The sequence below is a fragment of the Rhinopithecus bieti genome, unplaced genomic scaffold, assembly GCF_001698545.2.
Source record: "Rhinopithecus bieti isolate Rb0 unplaced genomic scaffold, ASM169854v2 scaffold_7681, whole genome shotgun sequence".
Classification (NCBI taxonomy): Eukaryota; Metazoa; Chordata; class Mammalia; order Primates; family Cercopithecidae; genus Rhinopithecus; species Rhinopithecus bieti.
Genome location: NW_016806571.1, coordinates 6,717,620 through 6,730,110, shown reverse-complemented (window position 1 = coordinate 6,730,110; position 12,491 = coordinate 6,717,620). Strand labels below are relative to the sequence as shown.

The following is a 12,491-nucleotide window of genomic DNA, read 5'->3' as shown; positions in this document are numbered from 1 at the left end:
GTAAGTGGACTAAATGCTGAATGTAGGCTAGAAATCAATATTACCATAATCATCACATAGTAAAAACTTTTTTATTAAGAAAATCTTTTTTGAGCTAGGCATGGTGGCAAGCGCCTATATTCCCAGCTGCTCAGGAGGCTGAGGTGGGATGACTGCTTGAGCCTGGGAGGTCAAGGCTGCAGTGAGCTGTGATGGCATTACTGCACTCCAGCCTGGGCGACAGAGAGAGACCCTGTCTCAAAATCTATTTTGTTTTTTATAAGGTAACTTTTTCTTTTTTGTGGATACACAGTTGGTATATATATTTAAATTTTAAAAAAATCTTGTTTCTTGAATACTGGTTCTATTCATTTTTCCAATACATTTGAAGTAGACATGTGTAGTCTTTTTAACATCAACAAATCAGATTAGGAGGCTAACTTTTGTCCACTAAACTATTTGATGTACCTGACAACGAAGAATTTGTATTCTTAAAATAATATTTTATGGCTCAAACTTCTGCCTTTCTCCACGTTTACTGTAATTTTTATGCTTACAAATAATTTGATTCACTCACTCTGTAGACTTCTTTGGTTTCCAAAACCCATAGTTTGATTGTTCGACCAGCTGAAAGCAACATCTTTCCATCTGGGCTGATACATAGGGAACTGACACTGCTATTGTCGCCTTTCCATTTGCTATATTGTGAAGAGAAACAAAAGCATCTCAATACATAAAAGAAAACTTTACTCAGAGCAGAAAATAATACAAAAACAAACTGAGCAATCATTAAAAATATCACCTCAGGTCCTACGACAATTACATTTCCTAAAAGCTTGTGTCAGATAACTAACCCTGGACATACCACTGTGATAAAACCTCACTGACTGGGTTCCTTAACACGGCACAATCTCCCTTTGTCAGGCATGCGATAAAGATTCTCAACATATCAGAAAATGGGTGAGTGAGAGTGGTAAGAATGTAAAATGGGTAGCTATACATCCTGTGACCCAGGAGATGAACTTTGTGAATGTCCAGGAAAGTTCCATATTGGCTAGACCTCCCCAAGTCTATCCTAACCCTGTCTCAACTCTCGCTTTCTCTGGAAGGCTGGCCTTTAATTAATTCCCTTAATAACACAAATGATTTCTCAAAAGCTGCAACCCAAAAAGGTTATTTCTACCCCAAATTCACACGAATACACCCCAGTCTAACAGGTAAAAATTAATTAGATACAAATGATTCCTTTTCATTACCTCAAATATGATTAGAAGCTCAAGTCCTTGCTGTTTGTTACTCATATTAATGCTGTCATAGGCAACAGGGAACCTGGCTATTCACTTACACAAACAAGAAGTAACAGCAGGGGCTGGGCATGGTGGCTCATGCCTGTAATCCCAGCACTTTGGGAGATCAAGGTGGGCAGATGGCCTGAGTCCAGGAGTTCGAGACCTCCAGCCTGGACAATATAGCGAGACCCTGACTCTACAAAAACTATGAAAATTAGCCAGGCATGCTGTAGTAGTCCCAGCTACCCAGGAGGCTGAGATGGTAGGATCGCTTGAGCCCGGGAAGCAGAGACTGCAATGAGCCGAGATCGCCAACACTGCACTCCAGCCTGGGTGACAGAGGAAGACTCTGTCTCCAAGAAAAAACAAGGAAGTAACAGTAGGAACCTTAATAACAAAAGAGGTTATTAAGTGGAAGAAAATGTATGGTTCTGCCAGTCAATACTGGAGTAAGTCAAATTAGTCATTGGAAAAACAAAATTAGATACCTACATTATGTCACACATGCAAAAAAAAAATTAATTTATTAAATTTAAAAGTATTTAAACAGGGTGTGAAAATGTTTTTATAATCCTGGGGTTAGGACAGGTCTTCCACAGCAATTATAAATCAGAAATTATAAAGAAAAAAAGGCCTGATTTAATTACATAAAACTTCTGTTCCACAAATAAGTCATAAAATTAAAATATAAGTAAAAAGTGACCAGATGCTCACATCTGTAATCCCAGCACTTTGGGAGCCCAAGGCAGGTGCATCACCTGAGGCCAGGAGTTCAAGACCAGCCTGGACAACATGGTGAAACCCTGTCTCTACTGAAAATACAAAAATTAGACAGGGCTGGTGGCAAACACAATCCAAGATACTCGGGAGGCTGAGACAGAAGGATCGCTTGAACCCCGGAGGCAGAGTTTACAGTGAGCTGAGATACCACCGCTGCACTCCACCTGGGTGACACAGTGAGACCCTGTCTCAAAAATAATAATAATAATAATAATATATATGTAAAAAGCCAGAAAACGTATCAAAATATATATTAAAAGGAGTAACATAATACACAAATAGCTTCTTCATATCAATAAGAAAAGAACTCAAAATAAAATAGACAAAGGATATAAACAGGCAAACAGGCAACTCACAGGAAAAATACAAATTGTTGATAAACACAAAACATTCGACCTCACTGATAATCAAAGAAATACAGCTGTAATGTACGAGAGAACTTTTCCTTTACCCTTACCAGCTTCTAAAATTTTTGCCAATTTATCGATTCCTACAGCTTCAATTCTCATTTACATTCAATATTCAACATATATTCACTATGTTGATACATACATAAAAGACACAATCGCCATCCTGCCTAGAGGAGGCTGATAAGCTTCCTGAAACTTCCCCACTCAGTATTGAAAATGCTAGTTAGGCTAATAATACCTTCTCTCTATCCTCCCCACACCCCAATCCCTCAGGAGCTTTGCAACTCAAACCATAAATCAGCATCATCTGGGAACTTGTGAGAATTATGCATTCTCAAGCTCTAACCTAGATACACCTACTAAATCAGATCTGTATGCACAAGTAAGATGTATGTACATTTAAGGCTTAAGAAGCACCAGATGAAAAAATTCCTCTTTGGGAAATGTAACTGGTTCCAGTGGAATGACCTAAACATATTGGTATTTGAAGGCTTCCGAATCACTCCATAAATGAAGCGCAACAATTGAAAAGTCACACACTCATAACTAAGCCTTCCAATCAGTATTTTTCCCCCCAAACAGGGTCTCACTCTGTTGCCCAGGCAGAGTGCAGTAGCAAGGTAACAGCTCACTACAGCCTTCATCTCCTGAGCTCAAGTGACCCTCCTGCCCGAGCCTCTTAGGTGGTTGGGACTACAGGTACACACCACCACGCCTGGCTAATTTTTTTCATTTTCGTAGAGAGGCGGTTCTCGCTATGTTGCCCAGGACGGTCTCGAAACTCCTAAGCTCAAGCAATCCTTCCACCTCAGCCTTCCAAAGTGCTGAGATTTTAGGCATAAGCCACCACGCCCAGCCACCAATCAGTTTTTTAATGCTTTGTTTCCAAATAGCAACAGGCAGCCCAGGATCTCCAGTGATTTGAAGGATGCCTTAAACATAAAAGAGGCCAAATCAAACAAATCAAAACACACCCACAATAGAGAGAATGTAAGGAACAAAAGAAAATAATTCATGATCAGGCATGGTAGCTCCCACCTGTAATCTCAGCACTTTGGGAGGCCAAGGCAGGTGGATCACCTGAGGTCAGGAGTTCAAGACCAGCCTGACCAACATGCTGAAACCTCGTCTCTACTAAAAATAAAAAATTAGCCAGGCATGGTGGCAGGTGCCTATAATCCCAGCTACTCAGGAGGCTGAGACAGAATAATCACTTGAATCTGGGAGGGAGAGGTTGCAGTGAGCTGAGATTGCGCCATTGCACTCCAGCCTGGGCAACAAGAGCGAAACTCCATCTAAAGAAAAAAAAAGAAAAGAAAAAGGAAAACCTCAGGATAATCATCATTCAGCAGAACTTACAAGACAAAGAAGTCTTCCAAAAAATGAATAAAACTGACTGACTGATGTGTCCAGAAACAACTGAGATTTATACCACTAATAGAAAATGACCTAGTAACTAATAAAATGAAATTAAACCAAAGCAATTATAAACCCCAAGAAAAGCAAAATTTTGTACAAAAAATACATTAAACATAGGAAAGTCTAAGGCTCGGCTGTAACAATATTTAACTAGTCATAACGTAAACAAACACTGCTTATCAATCACTGTGATATGACAATATTGGGAGAATTGAGAGGGGGAAAGAAGTTAAGAGCTAAATCCTCATCTTCTACAACAGAAAATCAATACATAGCGTCTAGAACAGAAAACAAAATCAAGTAACAGCAGCATAAGAATGAAGCTGGAAACATAATGAAATTATGAGACAACACAGTTTAGTGTATGGGAGGTCAGGCTCTTGTTTAACCTACTTCAAAACAGCAAAGTGGGGCTACAGTCCACCTCACAGGCTTATGATTACATACAATAAAGCACACAATGTGTTGAACGGCTCCTTGAACATTACTAGTCCCTATGTGAAGGACCTATCTTTGTGACCTCTCATCCAGAATACAGTAACACAGGCCCTATCCCAGACCTACTGGATCAGAATCTCTGCACGCATTTCTAACAGGTTACTAACATAGAAATTACTGTGTCTGCTACAAGTAAATGAAGCACAAATACTCACTGAGCCATCAGGGAGATGATTTACTCACCTGCATCTCCAACCCCAAACCCCCACTTAAATTCTAAGCCTCTATCACCACCCTGTCTGCTGGGTCTTATCTTTCACAAAGTGTTATTTCAAAGCCAACTTGTCTAAAAACCCCAAAACCATTTATCTCTTGTAACCATAATTTCTATCCTCTACCATGCATTATCCCCCAGTACGTCCTCCCTCTAAATTGGTTTACTTGCCTAGTTAGTAAAGTTGAAAACTAAACTCAATGTCCCTCCTCCACACCAACTCAATGATTGCGATCATTCCCATTTTAACTTCCCACACTTACCATCCTACAGCCGGATTACAGTAACAATCTATCTGCCTTCTCTGACTTTAACTAGCTCCTTTCCCTAAATTGTACACATTGCTGACAGATCACTTTTTCCTAAAGCATTACTCTGAATACTCTATCCCACAGACACTGACCTGCAGTGGCTTTTTTTTTTTTTTTTTTTTTTGAGATGGAGTCTCGCTGTGTCGCCCAGGCTGGAGTGCAGTGGCGCGATCTCGGCTCACCGCAACCTCCGCCTCCCGGGTTCAAGCCATTCTGCTGCCTCAGGCTCCTGAGTAGCTGGGACTACAGATGCCCACCACCATGCCCAGCTAATTTTTTTTGTCTTTTTAGTAGAGACGGGGTTTCACCGTGTTAGCCAGGATGGTCTTGATCGCCTGACCTTGTGATCTGCCTGCCTCAGTCTCCCAAAGCGCTGGGATCACAAGCGTGAGCCACCAAGCCCACCCTTTTCTTTTTTTGAGACGGCATCTTGCTGTGTCACCCAGGCTGGAGTGCAGTGGCACAATCATGGCTCACTACAGACTCAACCTCCCAGGCTCAAGCAATCCTCCCCCTCAGACTTCATCGTATCTGGGGTCACAGACCATGTATACCGCCACACCCAACTGGTTTTTTTTTTTTTTTTTTTTGTAAAGAGGTGGTTCTATGTTGTTCAGTCTTGTCTCAAGAAATCCTCCCACCTTGGCCTCCCAAAGTGCTGGGATTACAGGTGTGAGGCACTGCACTCGGCCAGTGGCTCTCTCTTGCATACCACACAGAATCTAAAACCCCAACTATACCAGAACTCAAAAGAGCAGGATCTTCTCTGGCAGCTGCAGGACCATGGGCATCATTTTCCTCATGAGGGTCCTCAACTACACAGTAGGTGGAACTATATTCAACAGCCCACATTTACTAAGCATCTCCTATGCAGCCAACCTCAGGATCAGGTGGTTGAACTATAATTAACTGTCTATGACCTTTATCTATGACACAAAGCCAGGCTCTTATGATACTTTCACCCATACCATCTACCATCCATTATCCCCTAGTATGTCCCTCCTCTGAATTACTTTGCTCTGTGCCAAGTCAATCTTTTACATTCCTGTCTCCCTGCATTTGCTCTTGCCATCTCCCCAACTTCCTTTCTCCACCCTTGAAAGGATTATCCCATCCTCCTCTATCCAAATCTTACCTATCCTAGAAGATTCAACTGAAATCCCTTCTCCTCCTCCAGGCCTTCCCAACACTACTGTACTCATCTGACAAATAGTCACATGCTACCTTGTGACATCTCTCATACAGTTGCTTTACTTTTGTACCATTTTTAGCTTTTACGTATTTTATGTATTTTAGTATTTTATGTATTAAAATCTTGCATGCTCAATTTGATTAAAGGTTCTTTGAAAATGAAACCTATAACCTTATTAATGTCTGCATTCCCCGTAAGTCCAGCATTTATCCACCTCTACCGCATTTCCTGATACCATGAATGTTACTCACCACTTTACTTTGCATGCCTGTACATTCCATTCCACAATATGCTTATCATCTGAACAACTATATAAACAGCCACTGTCTTGATGCCACTGTATGCAGTTGACTCTGTTGTCATGTCCACCACTCTGTAGATTAAAAACAAAAATTTAAGGCTGGTCTCAAACTCCTGGGCTCAAGTGATCCTCCTTCCTCACCCTCCCAAGATGCTGGGATTACAGGCATAAGCCAGTGCTCCTGGCCCATACGTGGATATTTTAGATCAGTAGAACTAGATAGAGCCAATCGTGTATTTTTTTTTAAAAGGTTCCAATCAATGGTGATCTGAGGCCAGTCACTGGCAGAGGATGTGAAAGGCAAATAGAGGCAACCATGTTAGAGATGCAGTTAATAATCTGTAGAGGTAGGAGTCAACTCTTTTTTTTTTTTTTTTTTTTTTTTTTGGAGACGGAGTCTTGCTCGTCCCCCAGGCTGGGAGTGCAGTGCACGGATCTTGGCTCACTGCAAGCTCTGCCTCCCAGGTTCACGCCCATTATCCTGCTCAGCTCCTGGTAGCTGCGGACTACAGGCGCAGCCACCGAGCCACTAACTTTTTTTGTATTTTAGCTAGAGACGGGTCTTCACCGTCGGTCTTGATCTCTGAAACCTTGTTGATCCGCCCGCCTGGGCCTCCAAAGTAGCTGGGTTACAGGCGTGTGAGCCACTGTGCCTGGCTCTTTTTTTTAACTGACAAATAAAAATGAAGACATTTATGGTGTACAAAAAAAAAATTCAAGAAGAAAATAAAACTTGTCTTATATGTTATGATAATATGAACCCTAGAGTCATTACCAAATAATTAACTAAAATGTTAGGCCTTAACTAAAAACTTTAACCTTTATCCATTTTAGTTTTCCAGTATCAAAAATGAGATAAACAGCTCGGGCGTGGTGGCTCACACCTGTAATCCCAGCACTTTGGGAGGCTGAGGCAGGTGGATCACCTGAGGTCAGCAGTTCGAGACCAGCCTGACCAACATGGTGAAACTCCCGTCTCTACTAAAAAAAACACAAAATTAGCTGGGTGTGGTAGCGCATGCCAGTAATCCCAGCTACTTGAGAGGCTGAGGCAGGAGAATCACTTGAACGCGGGAGGCAGAGGTTGCAGTGAGCCAAGGTCACGCCATTGCCTCCAGCCTGGGTGACAACGGCGAAACTCCATATCCAAAAAAAAAAAAAAAAAGAGATACACAGCTAGAACTTCAAAATGTTAACTTTCCTTCTCCTCTGTTTAAAATTAAACAAACTACTTTCACACCCCAAGTCAACATTTAAGGTAAAAATCTAGTCAAAAATATTCTTTAAAAGTCTCCTATTAGGCCGGGCGCGGTGGCTCAAGCCTGTAATCCCAGCACTTTGGGAGGCCGAGACGGGCGGATCACGAGGTCAGGAGATCGAGACCATCCTGGCTAACACTGTGAAACCCCGTCTCTACTAAAAAAATACAAAAAACTAGCCGGGCGAGGTGGCGGGCGCCTGTAGTCCCAGCTACTCGGAGGCTGAGGCAGGAGAATGGCGGTAAACCCGGGAGGCGGGGCTTGCAGTGAGCTGAGATCCGGCCACTGCACTCCAGCCCGGGCGACAGAGCGAGACTCCGTCTCAAAAAAAAAACAAAAAAAAAAAAAAAAAAAAGTCTCCTATTAAAAAAGTACCAAAGCTACGTCTCAAAACAAAGATCACTGTTACTTCAGGTAAACACTAAATGTTTACTTGTACTATGGGGCCACAGCATAGAAACAATACTTACACATTTACAGCACAGCAACATGCCCACTAAGAGGCACATAGGAATAGAAACTAACTGAGAAGAGCTCATTCATGTTTCTCATCTCACAAACATTCCAGGACTAACTCGCTTAGCAGAATGAGGTACTAAATCACCCACAATGCAAGCATTTCATTCTTTCCACCTAAAGTCACATTTATCCATTATCCATTACCCCCGGTATGCCCCTCCTCTAAATTAGTTTACTCTGTGCCAAGTCAATCTTTTACATTCTGGTCTCCCTGCATTTGCTCTTGCCATCTCCCCAACTTCCTTTCTCCACCCTTGAAAGGATTCTCCACCCTTCCCTATCCAAATCTTACCCATCCCAGAAGGTCCAAATGAAAACCCTTCTCCTCCAGGCCTTCCCAACACTGCTGTAACTCATCTGACAAATAGTCACATGCTACCTTGTGACATCTCTCCTACAGTTACTTTACTTCTGTACCATTTTTAGCTTTATGTATTAAAATCTTGCAGGAATAAAGTAAATACATATACAATGAAACATCACTATGTACATAGCTAAGAATAAAAGTGATTACTCAAAATTACTAAAGCTACTTCCAAATAACATTGTTACCACTTCAAAAGAAAAACATTTTAAAATGTTACATTCAGTTACTTTCCTTCCTATCAGCTGTGTACTCAAACAACTAATTCTTATATACACGCAAATAACTAAAAGACATGAACAGATACATTCCATAGAAAGAATTCAGTTAGAAAATATACCAAAATATTCAACCTTGTTAGTAATCAAAGAAATGCAAACCAAAACAAAGTGGCATTTTTAGTTTGTTCCTGTAGCAATGTGTTTAGCCTTATGATGCCCATGCTGGTGAGGCTACATAATACTATTGCCAGCGGCAGTGTCCACTAGCATACCCTTTTGGAAAGCAATTTAGCAATGTGTTCACTCACTTGTTCACTTACTCATTCAACAAATATTTACTAAATACCACTTACAAGCCAGGCACTTTCAATATATTATTACATCTAAGTCTTCATAAAATCATGCAAGTTACGCTGGGCACGGTGGCTCAAGCCTGTAATCCCAGCACTTTGGGAGGCCGAGACGGGCGGATCACGAGGTCAGGAGATCGAGACCATCCTGGCTAACACGGTGAAACCCCGTCTCTACTAAAAAATACAAAAAGCCGGGCGAGGTGGTGGGCGCCTGTAGTCCCAGCTACTCGGGAGGCTGAGGCAGGAGAATGGCGTAAACCCGGGAGGCAGAGCTTGCAGTGAGCTGAGATCCGGCCACTGCACTCCAGTCTGGGCGACAGAGCGAGACTCCGTCTCAAAAAAAAAAAAAAAAAATCATGCAAGGTAGGTTGTTAATACCCACTTAAGGAATGAGAAGTTAAATTATTCACACATGAACACACAGCTAGTAGGATTCAATCACAGGACAGACTAGCTCCAAAGCCTGGTCCCTTTCCACTTTACCATACCATCCCAGCACCCCTCACCCTGACCCTCTTGACTCCTTTTTGATAAATTCGTCCCTGTCAAAGATGTATTTACAATCTTGTAAGGTACTGAAATGATATAAAAAGGAGTTCTAGGCTGGGTACAGATGCTCATGCCTGTAACCCCAGCACTTTGGGAGGCCAAGGCAGGCAGATTACACGAGGCCAGGAGTTCGAGACCAGCATGGCCAACATGACAAAACCCCATCTCTACTAAAAATACAAAAATTAGCCAGCAATGGTGGTGCACGTCTGTAATCCCACCTACTCAGGAGGCTGAGGCACAAAAATCGCTTGAACCCAGGAGGCAGAGGTTGCAGTGAGCTGAGATCGCACCACTGTACTCTAGCCTGGGCGACAGAGTGAGACTCTGTCTTTAAAAAATAAGTTTTCTAAGCTCCAGCAGCCACAGCAGCTGAGCGGCTACCACACTGCACAAGATGCTAGGTACCTGCTGACCACAAAAAACCTATCAAATTAAAGGGCAGCCTCCTACCTATAGGAGATGTAAGAGCTCACCTGAGGACCACACTCAACTTGGGGTGGGGAAGAATATAAGGAAGGATGCCTTCTTGAGACAGATCTCTGAATGCTTTAAAATTCATTTATAGTTGAGTATTATTTTTGTAATATTTAATAAAAAAACAAGCAATACATTCCTAAATGCAAACTTAAAATCAGATTAAAATGTTCATCTACCAAATTATCTGTTTCTTTGTTGTCATGGTTGCTGTTTTAATGGGCTATTCAGTATGAATAATGATACTGCTGAGATAAAGTACTTATCTCCTATCACTGATATTAAGCATAAATTAGTAAAATTATTCCAGAAAGTATTTTATACTACATATATAGCTTTGGCTCACTAATTTTAGGTTAGTAATTCTGTGAATCCATGTAAGAAAAAAAAAAAAATTCATTGTTTTACAACAATTTAAAAATTTGGAAACCCCTAAATGGTCAACAAGTTAAGTAACATAACGGACTATTCCACTTATTGGGATTTTAGGCTGGCATTAAAAATCTCTACAACCAGTTCTTGACAAATATAAAAGATAGTTATGTTGTAACCTAATGAAAAAAATCAGAATACAAACTAGATGAACAGATGGCCAACCATATTTTTTTTAATGTATGTATAAAGCAAAGAAATACACAAATTATTAAGAAGATCTCTCAGTGAGAGACTTAGGTATAAATTTTTTTCCTTTTCAACTTTATGTAGTTAAAAATTTTCTATAGATGTTACTTAAAATAAAAAACTTAAAACACTCCTATATACAGAAGTCCAGCGAACAAAAACACACTGCCATAGATATTGTCTGAACCAACTAGGCCAGTTCAGTTACTGTCTTCCAATGCCAAACCCGCCCTTTATATTCTGCTGTGATGCTGAGACTCAGCAAACCTGATTTCTGATTTCCCAGCTGGATCCATAGGCTCTGCCAATAGGAACTGCTAGAGGGAGACAAGGATGGAGACAAAAGGGACTGTCCTTCCTGTCTCTTTATTTGCATCACCCCAACAGTGGTAATGCCCAACAGCAGCAGCTGAACCCAATATGCAATTTTTCCAACCCTAGGAGAACCAGTCTCATCACCTCCACCAGAGACACTAGCACCAGGCAGCTGGAGCCTCCTTCTCAGTTTGAGGTCTGGATCCCATGCCCGTGGGGCCACTCCTCAAGAGACAGCAACTGCAGCACAACACCTGCCCCTAAAAGATCTCAGTGTCAGCAGTAACTCCAACTGCCTCCGTTATTCCCCTAGGTCAAGAGTTGGGGAGCTGCTTCCCACAGTTGCTATCTATGATTCCTTAGAGTTCCTGTAACCCTTCCTTATTTTAAACCTAGTCAAGAAGTCTTCATCCTCTGACCCATAATAAGGACTGCTGTTAACTATTACAGCTTTTATCAAATATTACTATTCAACTACTTAAACGTAGATGAGACTGAAAACTGTCCCTACAGCACAGATCAATCACATACCCTTAAGTGTTTTTTAATAATCTCTAGTAATCAGCTTCCCTGTCACATCACTTTTAAATAAAATATATACACACTTACTACTAATTTACTGTGTAATTCTCCTTTTACTGTGCTGTATAATAAAATGCTACCAACTGCTGTGCCAAGAGCCAGTAAGTCAGTCTGGTTACTCGTTCCTACAGCTTCTGATTTCCTTTTTTTCCTCTGGGGACTTTCCTGGAAAACAAGAAAACAATGTTTTATTTAGTATTTCAAACACTAAAACATCATTAATGAACAAATACAAATGCCCACCAGCCAACAAAAGACATTTTAAAAGGGAGGAAGAGAGAAGCTCTTGGGTGATTCACTTCTCACTACTTCAAAAAGCAATCCCTCCAATGGGAAGAGAAATTCATAATTCTCTGTCCCCTGTCTCCCACCCCTACGGTACGGAAAAAAGACAGCAAATAGGAAAACCTGGTGTGTTCTTGGTACTCTCCTAACAGGTCCAAGAAGCCTCAATGGTGCTTCCACTTTTCAGAAACAGACCACCCCTCCTGACAGGTCCAATCTAAGCGAAGCCTTCACTCCCCAACCAAAGAGATTCATACCCAAAACTCTCTGACTCCGTAAGTCCATACCTCAGCAGCCAACTCTCCTTTTCCCCTCCTAATTTTTCCACAAATTCTAGCTTAGTTGTCGAGAAAGGGGACTCAAAAGTTTTTACCTTTATAAACATGCATTAACTTCAATTTGAGTCAACAAATAGCTTTAACTAGCAGAGCAGCTCAGAGCACACACAAAAGAAGTTGCCCCAGTGACTGGTCAAGGGCTGGCTCGGTGATTCAATGACTTCAGAGACATAAGTCTCACTCAAGTGGCAAATGCCACGAGACTTCTTTTATTT

General features: G+C 41.4%; 1 protein-coding gene across 2 annotated transcripts in view; it reads right to left on the bottom strand.

Moving 5' to 3' along the window:
- Positions 1-12,491, bottom strand: part of WDR43 (WD repeat domain 43) — a 56,274-nt gene that overhangs the window by 36,535 nt on the left and 7,248 nt on the right. For both annotated transcript variants that reach the window (XM_017877021.1, XM_017877022.1), the window contains exons 2-4: positions 11,681-11,818; positions 6,344-6,465; positions 557-677 (exon numbers count right to left, since the gene is read on the bottom strand). In XM_017877021.1, the coding sequence (XP_017732510.1) occupies positions 557-677; positions 6,344-6,465; positions 11,681-11,818 (381 nt within the window). The remainder of the gene's footprint in view (positions 1-556; positions 678-6,343; positions 6,466-11,680; positions 11,819-12,491) is intronic.